Raw genomic sequence first — 21,016 nt, forward strand, 5'->3', positions numbered from 1 at the left:
GCCTAGAAAATGAGTACCTTATATATGGAATGACCCCCTTCCCCCTTCCCTACCTGCCACCCTTCCCTTCTGCCTTTTACTCCAGGTGGCAATGCTATACACCTCATTGGAAATCCTGATGGCTTGTGACAAGGTGGGGCTTTCAAGCTCCTTCCTTCTTCTGGGGGCCTGGGTGGGACTATGTCCAGGACGGGGATGCTCAGTGCTTTGGGCGCGGAGCAGCGGCAGGGACTTGCCAGGAGCGGAGAGCTTCTCTTTCTGTCCGGTGCAGCTGCTATGGCCCAAGGCTATGTCCTTGGAGGTCACGAGGACCAGGAGGCCTGCGTGCAGTTGTCATCGTCTGCAAACTAGGAAGTGGGCCCAATGGGACGATCCTGTGGGCAGTGCCAGCCCCGGTGCGACATCACTGTTCAAGTCGTAGGTGACAACCTAGACCTCAGTACAGCCCAGGACGGCTCTCGGTGATACCCCCAGAGGCCCGCTTCACTACTTTCTGAATGCCGCTGTACCTGACAGCTTTCTTTGGATGGTAGTTAGAGCCAGAGAGACCCACTGAGGGTGGAGACGCAGGAGGCCAGGCGCCTGATCTCCATGCAGCAGAGGAACAATCCCACCCCCCCGCCGTGCGGGTGCCACTGCTGTGTGCAGGCACGGCGCTCTGGCCGGCGGCACGACCATGGTACCACAGTTTGCCAGAAAGGCAGGCAGTGGATGGACCATGGTCATGAGTCCCTGCGTGATGCCAGAATATTATAGAGTCTGGCAGTGGGAGTTGTGGGAGCACAATCTAGGGGGAGGTCATACTTCTTATGGTCACCCGAACACCAACACGGGGCCACCGGCACAAGGGGCAGGTGACCCTCAGACTGCACTCGTCAGGTGAGCCCCCAGCATCTTCAGGGTGCTGGAAACATTATATTCAGAAGCTGCAGCGGCCCACACTCCTACTGGTGGGGTCTAGAACCTGGACTTGCACAGACCACAGCTTCTTGTTCTCAACCTTGTTAGTGCCACTGAACTTGCCGTGATAGATGAGGCTGAGGTCAACGAGGCATCAACCATATCCATGTTGCCAGAGGTGAAACCCGCCCTAGTGACCTGACCCAAGGTAGCCGATCTCCAAGTCTCACCACGTGTCTTGGGGGATGGGGTTGACACATAAAACAGGACAGCTAGCTCTCGAGGGGGGAGGGAGACAGAGCCTCCTCCATTTAATTCTGAATTTAAAACTCTTAAGTCTCCTCTTCCTCCCCAGCTTCCCATGGGTAAAGGGAGAAGGATTAGCTAAACAGATGGCCACGGCCTCTGGAATGAGCCCATTCATTCATTCACTCATTCACTCATTCACTTACTCGTTGCCTTACCTGCACCAGGAATGTGCTAGGAACTGGGTTATAACAATGAGCTAAAGCAGTCCAGAACTGCCTAAGTGGGGAAGATGGACGGCAAACAAAGAATTATGCAAATAAGTGCTTAATTATAACAGGAACAAGTGCAAAGGAAGAAAGTGGATGATATAGAGCAGTGCACCTGGTGCCTTACCCTGCGCAGGACTCCCTGGGGACCTCGTGAAAAGGCAGACTCCCAGCCTGCAGGCCAAGGAAGATCCCAGGTGAAAACAGTACGGAGGTTCCTCAAAAAATTAAAGCTAGAACTAGCCTATGACCCAGCAATTGCACTAGTAGGTGTTTATCCAAAGGATGCAAATGTGGGGATCCGAAGGGGCACGTGCACCCCAATGTTTATAGCAGCAATGTCCACAACAGCCAAACTGTGGAAAGAGCCGAGATGTCTATCAACAGATGAGTGGATCAAGAAGATGTGGGGTAGACATACAATGGAATATTACGCAGCCATCAAAAAACGAAATCTTACCATTTGCACTGACGAGGATGAAACTAGACGGTATAATGTTAAGCAAAATAAGCCCATCAGAGAAAGACAAATACCAGATGACTTCACTCATATGTGCAATTTAAGAAACAAAACAGATGAGCATAAGGGAAGGGAAGGAAAAATAAGATGAAAACAGAGGGAGACAAACTATAAGAGACTCTTAACTCTAGGAAACAAACTGGGGGTTGCTGGAGGGGAGGTGGGGGGGATGGGGTTACTGGGGGATGGGCATTGAGGAAGACACTTGATAGGAATGAGCACTAGGTGTTATTGCAACTGAAGAATCACTAAATTCTACCCCTGAAACTAATACTACACCAGATGTTAACTAATTTGAATTTAAGTGAAATCCTGAAAGGGGGAAAAAAAAAAGAAAGAAAGAAAAAAGAAAGCTCCCCGGTGAGACTGACACAGGAGGCCAGGAAACCACACTTCTGAGCTTGGAGAGAGAGTCTGGGCTACAGGCTAAGAAAACCCCTGTGAATCATTAAAAAGTATCCCAATTCCAGGTTCAGAAAAAGAAATCTCCCTTCTAGAAGTCACAAACTCAAATGCATACGGGTCCCAGAAGACGAGCAAGTCGTAAGATCTGGTTTTTAAAATAAGGCAAACAGGGGCGCCTGGGTGGCTCAGTGGGTTAAAGCCTCTGCCTTCAGCTCAGGTCATGATCTCAGGGTCCTAGAATCGAGCCCCGCATCGGGCTCTCTGCTCAGCGGGAAGCCTGCTTCCCCCTCTCTCTCTGCCTGCCTCTCTGCCTACTTGTGATGTCTCTCTGTCAAATAAATAAATAAAATGTTTAAAAAAATAAAATAAGGCAAATAAAGCTAGGTCTACGTGAGTGAATGCACACTTGTGCGTGACCGTGTGTACACGGGACTGCGTGAAGAAACTTGTGCAGGGTCTTCATACTTTGTTCCTTCATCTGGGCCTTCATGCACCTGCTGTGGGTGGGCCAGATCTACAACCCAAATCTCTCTAATTTGTCAATTTAAAGTTCTTCCCTAAAAAAGCACATGGGTTTAAGGGATCGGTCCCAAATTCAAATCCTGCGGCTGCAGCAAAATAACCACGTGACCTTGTGCCTGTCCCTTCCTCTCTCTAAGCCTTGGTTTCCACATTCACAAGATGGGATCATACCTCACACCTGCAGAGCTGCTGCTGGCATTGCAAAGGCAGGTACCTGCCAAGGGCTCCCCGGGCAGAAGCTCATATTAGCTTCCCGTTCTCCAGGGGCCCTTGCTTAAGCTACTTGAATCCATGAGCCCAATTTGAATGTTGACACTTTTTTTACCTCTCACTGGGAGGATTTAGAAGCTAATGATTCTGAAAGCAGCAGCCACTACTATGTTGCCTAATTTGACCCCAGGGGCCTGCTTCCATGATCCCCACAGGATGGGACTGTTTCTAGTGCGAGATGTCTAGATGCAGGTCTTTGCTATGAAAGATGCAAGTCTACTAACCAGGTCAGCTCATCTCGTCTGTATGGGTGGTTTAAAGTGCTCTCAGGCCAGGGACAAGGACAGCAGGTGAGAGCACCGTGTTAGAAGTCCAGAGGCACTAACCCCAGTTTTGACTCTCATTGAGTGGCTATCTGACAGTGAACAAGGCATCTGTCCCTTGGAGGGGTGTTCCTGAGGACTGCAAGGAACAAGGCCGGGGTATCCCATAGAGTGCGAGGATTTGAGAGGGTACGTAAATACACACTCTTCTATTTAAACCATCACTGATTCTTTTTTAAGATTTTATTTATTTATTTGACGACAGAGATCACAAGTAGGCAGAGCAGAAAGCCCGCTACCCGCTCAGCAGAGAGCCTGATGTGGGGCTCGATCCCAGGACCCGGAGATAATGACCTGAGCCAAAGGCAGAAATTTTAACTCACTGAGCCACCCAGGCGCCCATAAACCAACACCGATTTATCTAAATGCATGTATTAGAACCACTGCTAGACTATCAAAGGCAATACTTTTCATTTCTGGAACATTAAATCCTCTGCTTTTGGTTCAGGTCATGATCCCAGGGTCCTGGGATCGAGCCCCACAACGGGCTCTCTGCTCGGCAGGGAGCCTACTTCTTTCTCTCTCTCTCTCTCTCTGCCTGCCTCTCTGCCTACTTGTGATCTCTGTGTCAAATAAATAAAATCTTAAAAAAAAAAATGAAGGTATTGAAAGGGAATTGTTTTAAAGAAAAATCAGTAAGCCAGCAGCAGGAGAGGTGATACCCACATACCACAGAGAGTGGCTGGAGAAGGTGGGGAGTCTGGGAGACACTGCCAGGGGCGAGAGCTCTTCACCTAGAGAAGGCGCTCAATAATTAATAATCGCCCGTGCCTTTTCTCATAAAGAGGGGATTTGCAATCTCCTTCACAGTATACCAACATCCCCAGAGTGGGATTTCTGTTCTGTTCGGGTAGAGGTTGTGCTGGGTGCTGAGGCCCCCAGGAAGCCAGCTGGGGAAGGCTACAGGGTAGGAGAGTGGAAGCTGATCTGCGTCTCCCCAGCTGAGGACTCGGGCAGAAGTCTGGGCGGCTCCACCTGGCTTGGATGAGATGAATCAAAACCTGCCAGCTCCAGGCTGGAACCGGTGAGATGGGAACCGAAAATCAGACCCTATCATGCCCAGCGCAGAGGAAGAACAGGAGGTCTGAGAGTAGACAGCCCAGCTTGTCCTGTGGGCACAGTCTTACCTCTCAGAGGAAACCCTTAATGAGAGGATACATTGGCCTCTGCAAAATGTATCTCTCTCTCTCTCTCTCTTTTTTTTTTTGTATCAGCATTTTATTTTTTAAAAGACTTTTATTTATTTATTTGACAGAGATAGTGCACAAGTAGGGGGAGCAGCAGACAGAGGAAGAGAGAGAAGCAGGCTCCTCACTGAGCCGAGAGCCCAATGCAGGACTCAATCCCAGGACCCTGGAATCATGACCTGACCTGAAGGCAGCTGCTTAACCCACTGAGTCACCCAAGCACCCCCATACCTGCATTTTAAACAAAAAAGTTTTCTTTATTCAGTTTTGCTTTCTCAGTTCTGTAACATTTTTTCCTCTCCTTCCAGGAGACAGGATACAATTCAAATCCAATTTTCCCTTGAATAGGAATGAATGATAGCTCATATTTCTCAAGCAGTTTCTATAAGGCAGACACTGTGCTAAGGGCTGCATGAGACTTATCTCTATTGTTGTCCATAACAGTCCAATGAGAAAGTTATTATTTGTATTTTACAGATATGGAAATAAGGCAGGAAAATAAATAAGGGGGAATTAAGGAAGCTTTACTAAGGATTCAAAGCTAAATCAGCCTCAAGTTATCTGTGATCCTCAAGACCACCCTGTATTCATTCATTCATTCATTCACCCAGCCAGCCAGCCATCTCCCCACTCATCCACACATCTATCCTCCACCCACCCATCCATCCTTGATCCTTTCATCCACCCACGCCTTCATCCATCCTCCATCCATCCACATCCATTCTCCTCCCGTCCATCCATCCTCCAGCCATCCATGATCCTTCCCCATTCATGCATCCGCCCTCCACTGATCCATATCCATGCTCCACCCATCTACCCATCCTCCATCCATCCTCCATCCATCCATCCATCCTCCATCCATCATCCATCCATCCATCCATCCATCCATCTTCCATCCATCCATCCATCCGTCCATCCATCCATCTTCCATCCATCATCCATCCATCCATCCATCCATCCAACCATCATCCATCCATGCATCCTTCATCCATCCATCCAACCTTCATCCATCATCCATCCATCCTTCATCCATCCATCCATCCTCCATCCATCCGTCCATCCATCCATCTTCCATCCATCATCCATCCTCCATCCATCCAACCAACCATCATCCATCCATCCATCCTTCATCCATCCATCCATCCATCTTCCATCCATCCATCCATCTTCCATCCATCCATCCATCCATCCGTCTGTCCATCCATCATCCATCCATCCATCCATCCATCCATCCATCTATCCATCCATCCATCCATCTACCCATCCATCCACCCATCCATCTACCCATCCAACCATCATCCATCCATCCATCCATCCATCCGTCTGTCCATCCATCTTCCATCCATCCATCCATCTTCCATCCATCCATCCATCCATCCGTCTGTCCATCCATCATCCATCCATCCATCCATCTATCCATCCATCCATCCATCCATCCATCTATCCATCCATCCATCCATCTACCCATCCATCCACCCATCCATCTACCCATCCAACCATCATCCATCCATCCATCCATCCATCCGTCTGTCCATCCATCATCCATCCATCCATCCCTCATCCATCCATCATCCATCCATCATCCATCCATCTTCCATTCATCCATCCACCCGTCCATCCATCCTTCATCCATTGCTCTATCTACCTATCCACCCATTAACAATTTTTAAGGCTCTACCATGAGTCATAGACTGAGCTGTGTGCTAATCAGGGACAATAATTTAAATACATATCTAGGAATAAAAAACTGTCCTTGTCCTGGAGAAATTCACCATCTAAGAACACTGTTCTCTATCCTGGAACACAATAAACTCATCTGGAGAGCTTTAGAAAAATCCCATTGCGTGGGTCATACTTCTGACCAATTAAATCAGATTCTCTGGGTGTGGCATCTGGACATGAGTCTTTTTAAAAACTTTTTTAAACTTCCCAGGAGATTCCGGTGAGCAGACAGATTTGAAAACGGTGCAGAAGCCTTGTTCTCAGGGTGTGGTTTGGGGGCCAGCAGTATCAGTATCACCTGGAACTTGTCAGAAACACAAATTTTGGGGCCCCAGACCAAACCTTTACTGAATCAGCAATGCTAGGAGTGGAGTCCTGCCATGTGCGCGCTAAGAAAACTTGGAAAGTAATTCTGATGCACAACCAAGCTAACCCCTTGCTCCTAAGAGTGGCTGGGGAAGTTGGGCAGAGCATTGACATCACCGGGCCTGTTAGAAATGCGGACTCTTGGGGTCTGCAATTTAACAAAGTCCCCAACTGAGTCTATGCACATTAAAGAGGGAGAGACAGGAAGCTAACCTCCACTGAGCGCTTTCTAAGCACTCCGCAAGGCTTTAGCATAATCACATGAAAGCCCTTCTAACCACTGGCCCGCCTGCAGGTCACCCTACCACATCCCTGCTTTACTTCCTCATAGAAACCACCACCATCTGAAATCCCTTGTTGGTTTAAAAATACAGTACCTGTCTCTTCCACCAGAACAGAAGCTCTGGGAGGGGGACTCGTCAGTCTCAACAACCTTTATGTGCCCACCACCGCACCAGGTGCTGGCTCACAGCAGGCATTCTGGAACAATTTACCAAACACACACAGCCAGCATATCTTCACTATCTAGGTGAGGACACAGGCTGGCGGAGAATAGGAATTTGGTCAAGGTCACACGGGGGCCAAGTGACAGAGCTGGGATACACACTGAGCTCAGGCTGAGCCCAAAGCCTGTAGGATGTGGGGTGCAGCGACCATGGGGAGATGCTGAAAGTGCCTCTGGGAGCAGAGTGACCTGCAAAGGCCCTGAAGGCAGGCAGTGTGTGGGGGGGAGGTCGTCCCCAGGGCCTCGTGCCCAGCAGGTGCATCAAACAAACTGTTGACCGCATGGCTGCAGAAACGAAGGAATGAACGAGAAGCTACCAACCAGCCAGAGGGGCTCGGGAGGTTTTTGTGATGAGGCTGAGGGGGTTCTGTAAGACCAGGGAGGGGAGACCTGTGACTTCGTCCCTCCACTTCTCAGCCTCTTGCCTAGAGAAGCAGGACACATGTTCAAACAGCAGCATGCACGATACCCCTAGCGTTGTCTGTAAGAGCAAACAATTACAGATAACCTCGTGCTCCTCCCCAGGGGGACGGCTTCATGAACTGGGCATCATCGTTCCTCGGTGTGTCATGCGGTCAAACAAAAAAGAGGTAAATCATTACTTAGTGGGTCCTGAGTGAGCAGAGCAAGTTATAACAAATATGTATTATATAAGCGATAGATTTGTATTTGATTTTTTTCTAGCGATACTGTAATTTCTATGGTAAACATACATGTTTAAATATATAAAAATATACACACCTAAGCCACATAAACACATGTTGATACAGATGTGACTTCTTACAGAACAGCCTCGACAGACACACAAAACAGGTCACGGTGGTTACTTCCAGGGAAGGGAAGAAACACTGATCTCGGGTAGATGTGGTCCAGTGTTTCAAGTCTTTGTAAGGATTGTGTGTGTGTGTATTGGCTGGTGAGCAGAAACTGGTGTGTCACGGAGAAACAGAGGAAAAGGAAGGGCTCTCGTAGGGGTACAGGGTGGTGAGGACTGTGAGGTGTGAAGGCGCACGGGTCCGACAGAGGGCAGCGCTCACGGTCATGGGCAGGGCTCCGGCTTCTGTTCTCCTGCATTTGGAGGATTTCCGAAGCACCTAGGAGGCGTCACACACCGTTCTCAGCAGGGGGGACACACAGGTGACTGAGGTGGGCCATGTCTGCCTTCTGAGAACTGACATGCGGGCCGAGGACGTGATACACAACAGGCGAACAAACACGTGCCTTCTGACAGAGAGAAGGTTGATGAAGAAAAGGAAACAGGACACAGAACCATGTGGGTGCGGGTTCTGTCAGCTCTGCCCTCAAATCCGGTCCTGAATCTGCCCTTTCTCCCTGCCCAGGTCCAAGGCACCGGCACCTCTCACCTGGGTTACTACAATGCCTCCCTCACTGGCCCGTGGGCTCCCCATGGGTCCCCACACCCAGTCACCCAGCCCAGCCCGAGGGGTCCTGTCAATACACAGATCAGAGGTCTCTCCTCTGTGCCAAACCCTCCCAGAGCTCCCAACTCACTCATGGTAGGAGTCAGGTCCTTCCTGTGGCTCTCAAGGTCTGAGCCTGGCCACTGTCCGGACCTCCCCTCCTCTCCCCCACGGCCCCTGGCTCACTGGGCTCCAGCCATGCCGCCTCCTTACCACTCTCAGGCACTCTGGGGACGAGGCTGCCCCAGACCCTTTGCACTTGTAGTTCCCTCTGCATCCGAGGCTCTCCTTCCTCGTCAACAGGAACACCCTCCTTCATCTCCTTAAGGTCTTTACTCAAGTGTTATCTTCCCAGGACATCCCCACACCCCTGCATTCCCCAGCCTCCTCCCCGGCTTCCCCCCTGCCTCCCCCATCCACAACGTGTATCACTGCCTGCCCTGCTCTGTATTTTGCTTATTTACTGTTATTATCAGCCTCTGGCCTGCCAGCCCCTTGGGGCAGACTCCAGGAAGTCAGGGGCCTTTGCATGCTGACTTCCTAGTGCTTCAAACAAAGCTGGGCAGGCGGCTGAAGAAACACCTGTTGCAGGAGTGAATGAACCGTTACTTCTGATAGGAAGAGGAAAAGACCTCCCTGATGAGCCCTGAAGGCTGAGGGATGGCCCTACAGATGGGGACACTGGTCCAGGCCAAGGGGACAGCATGCGCCAAGGCCCCGAGGGCAGCATCACGCTCCTGATTTACAGCAAAAGAAACAAGGTCAAGGCTAAGTCTACCGAGCAAAGGGGATGGGGAGGAGCCGAGCTGGAGAGGCTGGCGGCAACAGACAAGGTGAGCCTGGTGGCCGAAAGGAAGGAAATTAGATCGTATTCTATACTTTTTAAGAAAAGCTTAGTTCTTTCCACGTTTTAACTATTTCATCCTCACATGGTCCGTGGAACAATTGCTCCCCTTTAACAGAGGAGGCAAAGAAATTCTAGAGAGGCTGGGTGACCACGCCGGGGGCTGGGGAGGTGGGGGGCAGGCGGTAAGAAGCAGCACGAATGCAGTGGGAGCCACCGGGGGATTTCTGGGTTTCAGATTCCTTCCAGAACACCCTGAATGGAGGCCCCCTGGCTTGTGCCCCCCTTGGGCCCCTCCCTGGATCCGGACCCCTGCAGTCAATAATGACTCTGTCACGGAAGGGCCCAGGAGGCCAGGCTGGAAGGGCAGCTGATGAACCTGGCACTAGAGGCCAGAGCCAGGGCAGAATGTTCCCTGCAGAGCCCAGGAGCGCATCGCCCATCTCAAGAGAAAGAAAAGTATGTGGGTGCGTGTGTGTGTGTGTGTGTGTGTGTGCGTGTGCGCGCATATGCATGCGTAACCTGACCCTACTGGCTCTGCCTGCTCTGAATTTGGGAGCAACTGCTCCAGGGCAGTGGAAAGGGTGAGGACAGGAGAAAGACAGTCTGTGGGTGCTACCACTGTGGAGGACAAATAATCTGGGGTCTGAGGACTCTTCAAGGCTTGGGAGAAAGTGAGTCTGAGGTTTAGAAGTGGGGACACTGGAGCTGGAGTGCCTGGGTTTGTTTCCTGGCCCTGCCACTGGTTGTGTGTCTTTGGGCTGCTTACTTAATATTTAATTCTCCCATGCCTCAACTTATGCATCTGTAAGATGGGGTCCTAGCCTAATAAGGTGTAATAACTCAGTGAGAAACATGATAGTGTACTGATTAGGAGAAGAGATTTCAGGGTTAGACGGCTCAGGTTCAAATTCTGGCAGTCAGTGAACTGTGTCAACTCAATCAAGCGACCTCAGGATCTCTTGACCTCTCTGTGCCTCAGTTCCCTCATTGGTAACACAAAGCTTAACCACAGGGGGTGTGGGGATTCAATGAGTTAGACATCCATGCCTGGTACACAGCAAGGGCCATGTGTTTCCTCTGCCGGGGCAGAGGAGGAGGAGGGTTAATCTGTAGTTACGCTGCTTTTCACGGTGCCTGCACTAAGTACATGCTCACAAAAATTAAGGACGAAAGAAGTGGCTGGGACTCATCTCAGGGACAGCTGCTCCCCAGCTCCCACTAGTGGCAGCCAGGTGGGAATGTAGGCCCTGCGTCTCTAAAGCGTTGAGCGTTATCAAAAGCAAGTAGAAATTCAAGATTTTTATGTGAACGCTCCTGGTTTTTACAAGTTCACTTTTATTTAAAGTGGAGTGTAAACCAAACAAAGGCATTCATGAGGACCAGATTTGGCTGTGAGCTGCTGGTTTGCAACCCTGGTTTTACGGTCCTTGTGGGGATCTGGCTCCAAAACGAATGACCATGCAATGCTACGTTTAACCCTGATACCACACGTCCTGGTACCAACCATGGCTGGCAGCAGTAAGCATGCTATGGAGTGGGTCATGACTATGCCCCCATTTCACAGATGAGAAAATGGAGGCTCAGAAAGATGAAACAATTTGCTGGAGGCCATCTGGCTGGGAAGCAGTGGGTCTGGGGTTTAGCCTGGGATCCTCCTCACCCACCAACCTCCTCCTCCTCCTCCTCCTAGCTCTCCCAGCTCTGAAATAAAGCCCTAGGTTGAAGAGTGCCTCCACTCGGAAAGAAGAGAATGACTGTTTTTGAACAGGGCTTAATAAACTGTCTCCAACTCTCAAAGAGCCCCGGGGCGGGGGGGGTCAACATGGACCCTCCAAAGTGCCAAGAAGAATGAGGGTGTGTTCTCCAGCATGTGGTTTGGTGGGGGCGGGGGTGGTGGAAATCCCAGACCCTCCTGGTGGTCTTTGAGTGGGCTTGTCCCTGCTTCATTACCAGCATGCAAGGGAAATGTCATTGTCCTGGTGACAGCAAGGATTACTCCCTGGAGGCCTGGAGTTGCTTAAGAGCAAATTCCTGGCGATGCTGTATTTGACTAGACACAAGTCTCTGGTTTTCCACGATGGTAACGTAGCACTTCCGTCCCTCAAACCGTCATCAAACACAGACAGGGAGGGAGAGACAGCTCGGGATCTCAGGATACCAGCATCAAATCCCAAAGCTGGCCACATAAAGGGTTAAGTCCAATGGTTAAACACAATAGCTTAATGCCTTCTGCTACCTCCCAGCTCTCCCAGGAGGGCTGACAGATCCCAAACAGGGCAAACAATAGCTGGAATTGTTCTAGTGAAAACTAGTTCGGCTGCATCACTTGCCAATAATTTTTTAAACAGCTTAACTCTCCTCTGCTTCCTTGACTCTAACCCAACCCGAAAGCAAAAGGCAGATGAGTTCTTGTCCCAGCATCAAACCTTTGTAAACAAATCGCCCGCCAGGATGCGTGATGGCAGGACGGAGCTGGGGGACAGACTCGGAGCTGGAGCCCTGACCCTGCGGGACACACCCAGGGCCCGGCCCTGGAACACACCCGAAACTGCCTATCGTCCCAGGAGGTGTCAGCATTTCTTGGCACAGGAAGTTTGGGACACGAACGAGCACACTCGCCCCTCTAATGACCAGACAGGACAGCATTGTTAGCAATGCACGCCAAAGTTCGGGTCCAGAGGCAACAATCCCAATGGCGAGAGGAGAGATCATCATAATGACGGTACTTGGGAAAGGACACGTGTCGAAGGCTGTTAGTCCCTTAACTAAATTCCGCGGGGCGAGTGCGACCGCCACAGGCCCACCAACACTCACACCGGGAGGCCTACCTTCTACGTCACTCAGAGTCCGGACATCCGCACGGTTAAGCTTCGCTTTACCCGGACGATCGCGGTTTACGGTGAGGCTGGGTGAGATCACCAGTTCTAGCATTTCCTTGTACCTGGAAGAAAACAAAGGGAAATATAATTTATTCATTAATTATGCATGCTTACTAATGATTCCTATTTCTTTCCCTAAGAGTATAAATATTAAAGCTGATTACCTAAACCCGGCCGTCTTATAAATTCTACATAATAAAAATTCACTAAACTTTTCATCAAAGGGAAATGAGGAATTAAAATGAAGTACTTGCTCCCCTCTGGAGAATACACCCACTTGATTAAAACTTTCCCCTCCTTCATACGGTATTTTGCCATTAGAAAAACTGTATTCCGGTCTCTTTTAAATGTCATCGGAATGAGCTGAAGAGAGCGAGGGAGCCTTCCCAGCAGAGGAAGGGAGGGACAGGCGGAGAGGCAGAGTTGGAGTTTGGATTCCCCAAAGCAGAGGCTTAGGGAGCAGAGGGGGTTGACTGCAGTTTCGAGGGAAAAATGGACATGATGCTAGTTAGATGGACAGACAGAGGCTCAGAAGGCATTCACAACATCGAACAAGTCCCTCTTGGCAGCCACACTCCCAGCCCATCACTTTGGTCCCCACCAAGGGGAAGGAAACACTAGCTCCCGAATTACGGCGTTGATAAAATGTTATGGAGGGCAGGGAAAATGTGGGACACGTCTCCTGGGTCTTTCTCATTTTTTTATTGAAAACTGTTCAGCCCTTGCACCGTGGCCGGTAGTTATTCCTCCTAAATTCCTACCCGCTGTGGTTAGGAAGTGAGGTTTCTGGTTCGTGTGCATGATACCACGCCTGGCGGTTTCCAAAGGGCTAAACTACAAGCAGTAATGACTGGCGCTGATTCAAGGTGTCCTCAGAGAAAGACTACGCATATCAGTATTGCGAGGTCATCGTTGGGAGGATCAGTTATCATTACTTAAATAAAACACAACATACCGACCGATGGCAAAGAGGTTATAAACTCAGGTTCCATCATGAAAAGGTCACGGATTCAAAATTTTGATGTCGCTCCTCATGACTTTGAGAAAGTTAATGAACTTCCTAAGTGAAAAGCTGGCTCGTCTGGGTAATGGGGTTGTTAGACTACCTCCCTGGAAAGGTCATGGTGAGGAAGGAAATAGGTGGTACCTGCAAGGAAAGGTCTTTGTGGGGAGCAAGCTAAATGTCCACACATTCCCGAGAAAGAATAATTAAAGGTGGTGGGCGCGCACGGTGGAGTATCATACAGGAGTGAAAAAGACCAAGCTGGGCTCCACACACGGCAGGACAGACAGAGTCCTGAGCAGAGGGGCAGAAGGGTATCCAAAGTAGGATATCATTTCTATGAAGTACGAAACATACAAATCAATACTATACACTGTTTAGGGATACGCGCAAATGCAATTCACAGGTAATAGTATGTATAGGATGAAAAATACGAATTTCAGAGAGTGGCTGACTCTAGGGATGGTGGAGGCACTTTGGGAAGTGGTATCCTGGGGGCCTGAACTGAGTTTGTAACATTTTAGTTCAGGGGTGGACACCCTGGGGTCCATCCAAACCCCGCCCATCTTTTCGTGGGAACCATGAGCTAAGAATGGCTTTCACATTTTTATTGTCTATTATTTTTTATTTATTTTAGAGAAGGGGAGTAGGGGGCAGAGGGAGAGAGAGAATCTCGGGCAGGTTCCACGCCCATCGAGGAGTCTGACACGAGGCTCGATCTCATAATGCTGAGATCACAACCTGAGCTGAAATCGAGAACCAGATGCCTCACCGACTGAGCCACCCAGGTGTCCCAGCTTTCGTGTTTTGAAATGGTTAGAAACAAATCGAAAAAAGGATAACATTTCAAGACCTGTGAAAACTGCAGTTAAGTCCACAAGCAAAGTGCTCTCTGAACGCAGTCCTGCCTGTTGGTTGGTTGGATCGTCTGGGGCTAATTTCACACCGCACCTTCTCAGTACAGTAGTTGTGACAGAGCCCCGCCCAGTTGGACATATTTAGCGATCAGCAGAAAAAGCTTGCCAACTCCCGTTTTACTCGTGGGGATACCACTGTGATGTGGCCACTACACAACTTTGTGGGCCTGAAACACTGATTTAAAAAAAAAAATAAAACACCAAAGAAATCTCTTATGCCAGGACCGCACACAGGAAGTACTTTATATACACTTTTTAATCTGTTGAGAGAATTCCACACAAGTGAGCTCCTAGTGTTTATATCTTTCTGTGAGCAGGTAAACATCTGCCTGATGGGGGAAAAAGGAGCACTGTGACTTCTGGGCTTGGTCGCGTTGCTTATTTACTTTACCAAGTGCTGCTGTCATTCTCAGGAACTCAGAACAGGAAGGTGCTTGTGAGTTCTAGCCCTGGGACAGAGCACTGCTAAGGAAAGCTTTTGGCGTGCTCTCCTTTGACTTTTGCCTAACATTCTTGAAGGCCAGGTCAACATGGAAATCACCTTATTTCCCCCACAACACCTGATCCAGAATCATGGTCATTCTGTTGTCATCCTGTTACCATCTGCAGAAGGGAGCGAGCAAAGAGAGACAGAAGGGGGACAGGGAAGGAGGAAATCTATAATTGGATGATTAGCTTCCTCCAACAAGAATTTGTTAAACGTTCCCATATATTCTCATTTTCAACTCCATCTTGGACGGTGACTTTTAATGTATTAAATATGTAAATGCATTCCCTTATAAAGTGATGTTGTATTGTTTTATGTGTGACTTATGTTTTAATTTACATGAATAGAGCTGTGCACGAGATCTTGTCCTGTTTATCAGGCTTTTTCTTTCCAGTCTGCACCATGATTCTATAATGTGTACATATTGATGAATAGTCATCTAGCTTATAGTTAGAATTCCATATTGGGGGCACCTGGGTGGCTCAGTGGGTTAAGCCTCTGCCTTCGGCTCAGGTCATGACCTCAGGGTACTTGGATTGAGCCCCACATTGGGCTCTCTGCTCAACAGGGAGCCTGCTTCCCCCTCTCTCTCTGCCTGCCTCTCTGTCTACTTGTGATCTCTGTCTCTGTCAAATAATTAAATAAAATCTTAAAAAAAAAAAAAAGAATTCCATACTCTGTGGTCACTCAGTTGTATTTATGTATTGCCCTAGCGATAAACATCAAGGAAGGTTTCTTACTATAAACATGTATTTCAGCTACTATAAACAATGCTGCAATGAACATCTTCATTAAAATACACAAACACACACACACGTATATATAGATACATATATATATATAACGTGTACCTATATATGTGTGTTTACATGCACACACATTCTTAAAATGTATATATATATATATACATTTATATAAATGTGTATATACACATACACACACACACACACACACACACACACACACAAGGATAATTTCTGTCATTGGGTATATATGAACTGAATTTGACCAAGTACTAGACTGTTCCTCATTAATTCCTGTGCTAATCTAGATTTCCATCAGAAGTACACAAGTCAGAGGCACCTGAGTGGCTCAGTCGGTTGAGCATCCAACTTTTGGTCTTGGCTCAAGCCTTGATCTCAGGGTTGTGAGTTCGAGCCCCACAGTAGGCTCCACAATGGGCATGGAGCCCATTTTCTAAAAAAGTGCATAAGTATTCTCATTTCATAAATTCTTGCTAACATTTGGCATTGTCTACGTTTCTAATTTTTGTCAGACTAATGGGTGGAAAGTGATACAGTTGTTCTACTTTGCATTTCTATGATTACTAGTGAGTTTGAGCACATAGTCACATAATTGTGGGACATGAGAGTTTCTAGGAACTATTTATATCTTTTATCTTTGCCCATTTTTCTATTGGGTTTTTTTGGTGTCTTTTCTTGCTGATTTGCTGGATGCCTTGTAGAGTCTAGATGCTAGTTCATTTCTGGTTTTAGATGCTATAAATTTCTTTCCTTAAGTTTTCATTAATTATGGTGTTTTGGAAATCAAAAAATTTCTAATATATTTACCCAATATTTTTTTCCTAGGTGTAAAATTATTTCTCTAACCCTAGGATATTAAAATGTGCCCATATTTTAATTTGTTTACATTTCCATATTCACTTAGAATTTTAACTTTTATGCTTAAGTCTTTAATTCATCTGGAATCTTCCTTTTAATATGGTTTAGAGTTGCATTTTTCTCCAATATTGGAGAAAATAAAAATAAACCATTTTTCCTAATATGTAGTAAACTTTTCAACTGAATTCACCTTCCAGCTATGATGGGATAGTTTGTAATTTTGGTTCAATCTCACTATCACAATACAAAATAAAAGCTATAAAACATCATTTTAAGGTATCAGACAGCAACCAAGGAGGGCTTGAGGGCCCAAGATCCCAGAGAGATGAGACATGGACTGAGTTAAGTCTGACTTCTACCACTTTTCCCCTCAAAACACCTGCCAATTTTTAAGCACAGAAGAAAAAAGAACAGCTTAGGGTTTTCCAGTCTCATTGGGCTGGGGAGACAGCAACTGGAGTTCAGGGCTAAGGTAGCTAGAACTCAAGGAGCAAAGGTCCTACAGCTATGAGAACCACAGAGGAGTGATCCTGACATTGCTGACAATTAAAACCTTTGAGGAGTTTGGTGATACCTAAGCTGGGTGGGGTGGGAGTGAGAGAAACGAAACACAGGGAGGTAGCTAAGAAGACAAGAAATGAAGCAGAGCTTTTGGCAATCTCCCAGTAGTAGGGAGGTGAAAATTGGAGTTCATGGTCCATCAAGGATGAGAATCGTTGGTAAACACACTAGGCTTTTAACTTAAGACTTCTGAAAAGTTACTCCCTTAGAGGATGGGCAAACCAAATAGATCCTGATTTGTCATCCAATAATCCCTTATTGGTTCAAAGCGATTTACCTCTAGTATCACCACTTGGCAGAAGAAATGTAACTTTCTTTTGGGGAAGGTATTATCTTCCAGAGTTTCCATAATTTTTCATATGCAATGTTTAGCACTTAATAAAAATTACGAGGCATGCAAGGAGACAAGGCCAAATGATCAAAAACTAAGACAAAAAACCAAACCCATAATAAGATTCAGATATTGGAGTTATCAAACATGGACTCCCAAACTACCTTGATAATATGATCAAGAAAATAGATTTAAATGAAGACTACTACTAGAGAACTAGAATAAAAATCAAATGAAAATTCTAAAACTGAAAAATAGAGCCCCATAGAGCAGATGAACTATGGATTTGAGGTAGCAAAAGAAAGGCATAACGAACTGGAAGATAAGTCAGCAAACAAATCACAGAAAGAATGTTGGAAAGGAAAATAGGTAAAAAAATAATATAAAATAAAATAATATGGGACATGGAGAAAAGGTCCTGCATACATGTAACAGGGGCCACAGAAGGAATGAAAAGAGAAAACAAATCAGAAACAATATTTAGTGGGGTGTCTGGGTGGCTCAGTGGGTTAAGCCTCTGCCTTTGGCTCAGGTTGTAATCTCAGGGTTCTGGGATTGAGCCCCACATCAGGATCCTTGCTCAGGAGGGAGCCTGCTTTTCCCCCTCTCTCTGCCTGCCTCTCTGCCTGCTTGTGATCTCTCTTTGTGTGTCAAATTAAAAAAAAATATTAAAAAAAGAAACAATATTTAGCAAGAATCTTGGAAAATCTTCCAAGACTGATAAAGACATCAAGCCAATGCAATCAGCAAGTTCTGCAAAGCAGAAGAAAAATACAGAGGAAAACACTCCTGAGCATATCATAGTCAAACTACACACATGTGAGACTATATTATCTTAAAAGCAGCCAGAGGGTGAATAAAAGACAAATTATCAGGGCTCCTAGGTGGCTCAGTCAGTTAAGAATCTGCCTTCAGCTCAGGTCATGATCTCAGGATCCTGGGATTCTGATCGAGCCCCATGCTGGGTGTCCTGCTCAGTGGGGAGCCTGCGTCTCCCTCTCCCCTCTGCTTGTGTGCTTTCTCTCTCACTTGCTATCTCTCTCTCTCAAATAAATAAATAAAATAAAAGGCACGTATTGCATGGAGCACTGGGTGTGGTGCATAAACAATGAATTTTGGAACACTGAAAAGAAATAAAATAAAATAAAATGGAAAAAAAAAGAAATAAAATGCAAATTATTTTTAAAGAAGGAATAATAAGACTTCTCTGCAAGTATGATGGAAACCAAAAACAATGGAATTTCATCCGCTAACACAGTATTCTGTGCCAGCAAAAAAAAAAAAAAAAAAAAAAACCTTCAAAAATGAAGATAAAGGGGTGCCTGGGTGGCTCAGTGGGTTAAAGCCTCTGCCTTCGGCTCAGGTCATGATCCCAGGGTCCTGGGATCAAGCCCCACATCAGGCTCTCTGCCCCATGGGGAGCCTGCTTCCCCCTCTCTCTCTGCCTGCCTCTCTGCCTACTTGTGATCTATCTCTGTCAAATAAATAAATAAATTCTTTTTAAAAAATGAAGATAAAAATGAAACAAACAAAAATTAAGATTATTTGTCACCAGTACATTTGCACTACAAAAGAATGCTTTGGAAGCATGAAAATTTGGCAAAGGATGGAGAACAACATAAAAGGATAAATATGTAAATAAGATGGGGAGACATGAAGTTTACATGTTCTAAGGACACTGCATTTTCCTGGAAGTGGTACAAGTACTAATTTATAGCAAACTTTAAAATTTATAAGGATACATGCTATAATCTTTAGAGTAACGACTTAAAGAAAAATAAAAGTGTATGCCAACAGGTTACTAGAGGAGAAAATGGAACAATGGAAATACTTCATTAATCCAAAAGAAAGCAAGAAATTATAAAAAAAAAAAACAAAACGAAGAGATGGAACAAATAGGAAAAAAGATAGATTTAAATTCAAATTTATCAATAATTACATTAAATGTAACCATTTAATGTCCATTTACCTTAAGGAATAAATACTCCCACTAAAAGACAAATATTACAAGACTGGATTAAAAAACTAACTGCATGTTTATTACAAGATACCCCTTTTAAATATAAAGACACACAAAGACTCAGAGCAAAAAATTGTAAAAATCCACATGAAGCAAACACCAAATAAAAGAAAGCTGACATAATTTCAAATAGACTTGAAATTAAAAACCACTACTAGAGATTTAGAGGAACATACTGTAATGATAAAAGAATGAAGATATAACAATTAGGAAGTTTGCCCTTCCCAAAACTAATTTGCATGGTATTGACTCTAAAAAGGAATAAAGAGCCTAGATCTTTGTTAGGTAATTCAAGATCTCAACTTCAAACATACCAACAGCAATTCAAACCCGTCCTCCGTTGGAGGAAAATAAATAAGCATCACCAACAAAGCCAAAGCAATAGAAATGTTAGTTCTCACAAAGTAAACAGGACCCTGACAATCCTTCTTTCCCGTTGCCAACTAGAACTTACGGGTACTTCTATCTTGCAAAAGCAAAATATTAATCACCAAGTATGGCAGTAGGAGCAGTTCAGTGAGCAAACCCTTCCAAAAATTCTAACCGTAGCTCCCATTTCCCAGGCACCCATTCTACACCAGGGAGTTTCCCCCATCACCTTTACATCACCTCCTTCAAATTCTCTCCACTATGCCGGGAGATATAAAGGTCCACCCTCTATTTCCCAACAGGTTGACTAAATACAGGTTTAGGTCTGTGCACAGCATAAGCACCAAGGAAACATGACTCATTCCCGCTTGGTGAACTCATCCTGTTCAGCCATGAGGATCTGAAAAGAAGTTAAAATTTCAGCACACAGTGAGTTTCGGATTTGAGTTTTATGGGTCGTATTGTTTTATTATTGAATTACATGGAGCAGCCGAGGAAGGAGGCTGATCTCTTTGGTGTTTTGAGGCCTCTGAACGTCTTAACCTGGCCCTGATTATAGTACTCATTTTATAGATAATAGAAATAAAACTAATGATTACTCAAAGATCATTTAGTCTAGGGCCAAGAGCTCCCTGCATATACTGGCTTGTTGAGTCCTATGAGGTGGGTAGAGATGAGGAGACTGAGTTTCAGAAAGTGACCTGTTAGCTAATGGTAGAGCCAGGATTCACAACCAGGTGGTCTGGTTCTAAGGTCTGTGCTATATTTTTTAAATTAATTAATTATTACTGAAATACAGTTGACATACAATGTCATATTAGTTTCAGGTATACAACATAGTGATTTGACAATTCTTTACATTACTCAGTGCTCATCAGGATAAATGTAGTCACCATTTGTCCCCATACACTGTTATTACAATATTATTGGCTATATTCCCTATGCTGTACTTTTCATCTCTGTGACTTATGTATTTTATAATTGCAAGTTTGTACCTCTTAATCCCTTTTACCTAATCTGCCCATCACTCCAGCCGCCTCCTCTCTGGGCATCACATTTGTATTTAAGAGTCTGTTTGTTTTGCCTTTTAGATTTCATGTACAAATGAATCACATGTTGTCTTTCTGTGTCTAACTTATTTCACTTAGCGTAATACCCTCTAGGTCCACCCATGGCAAGAATGGCAAGATTTCATTCCTTTTCATGGCCAAGTAATATTTCACCAAGCACGCATGCATGTGTATCTCACATCTTTATCCATTCATCTATTGATGGGCACTTGGATTTCTTCTGTATATTGGCTACTGTATTAATGCTGCAATAA

At 46.0% G+C, this 21,016-nt stretch overlaps 1 protein-coding gene across 1 annotated transcript in view; it reads right to left on the reverse strand.

Annotated features, from left to right (window-relative positions):
- The window catches only part of EYA2 (EYA transcriptional coactivator and phosphatase 2), a 189,616-nt gene extending 177,137 nt beyond the window's left edge, over window positions 1-12,479 (reverse strand). The window contains 1 exon segment of the mRNA XM_032350455.1: window positions 12,332-12,479. Coding sequence (XP_032206346.1) covers window positions 12,332-12,479 — 148 coding nt within the window.
- Window positions 12,480-21,016: the final 8,537 nt, after the last annotated feature.

The sequence above is a fragment of the Mustela erminea genome, chromosome 7 (assembly GCF_009829155.1).
Source record: "Mustela erminea isolate mMusErm1 chromosome 7, mMusErm1.Pri, whole genome shotgun sequence".
Taxonomy (NCBI): Eukaryota; Metazoa; Chordata; class Mammalia; order Carnivora; family Mustelidae; genus Mustela; species Mustela erminea.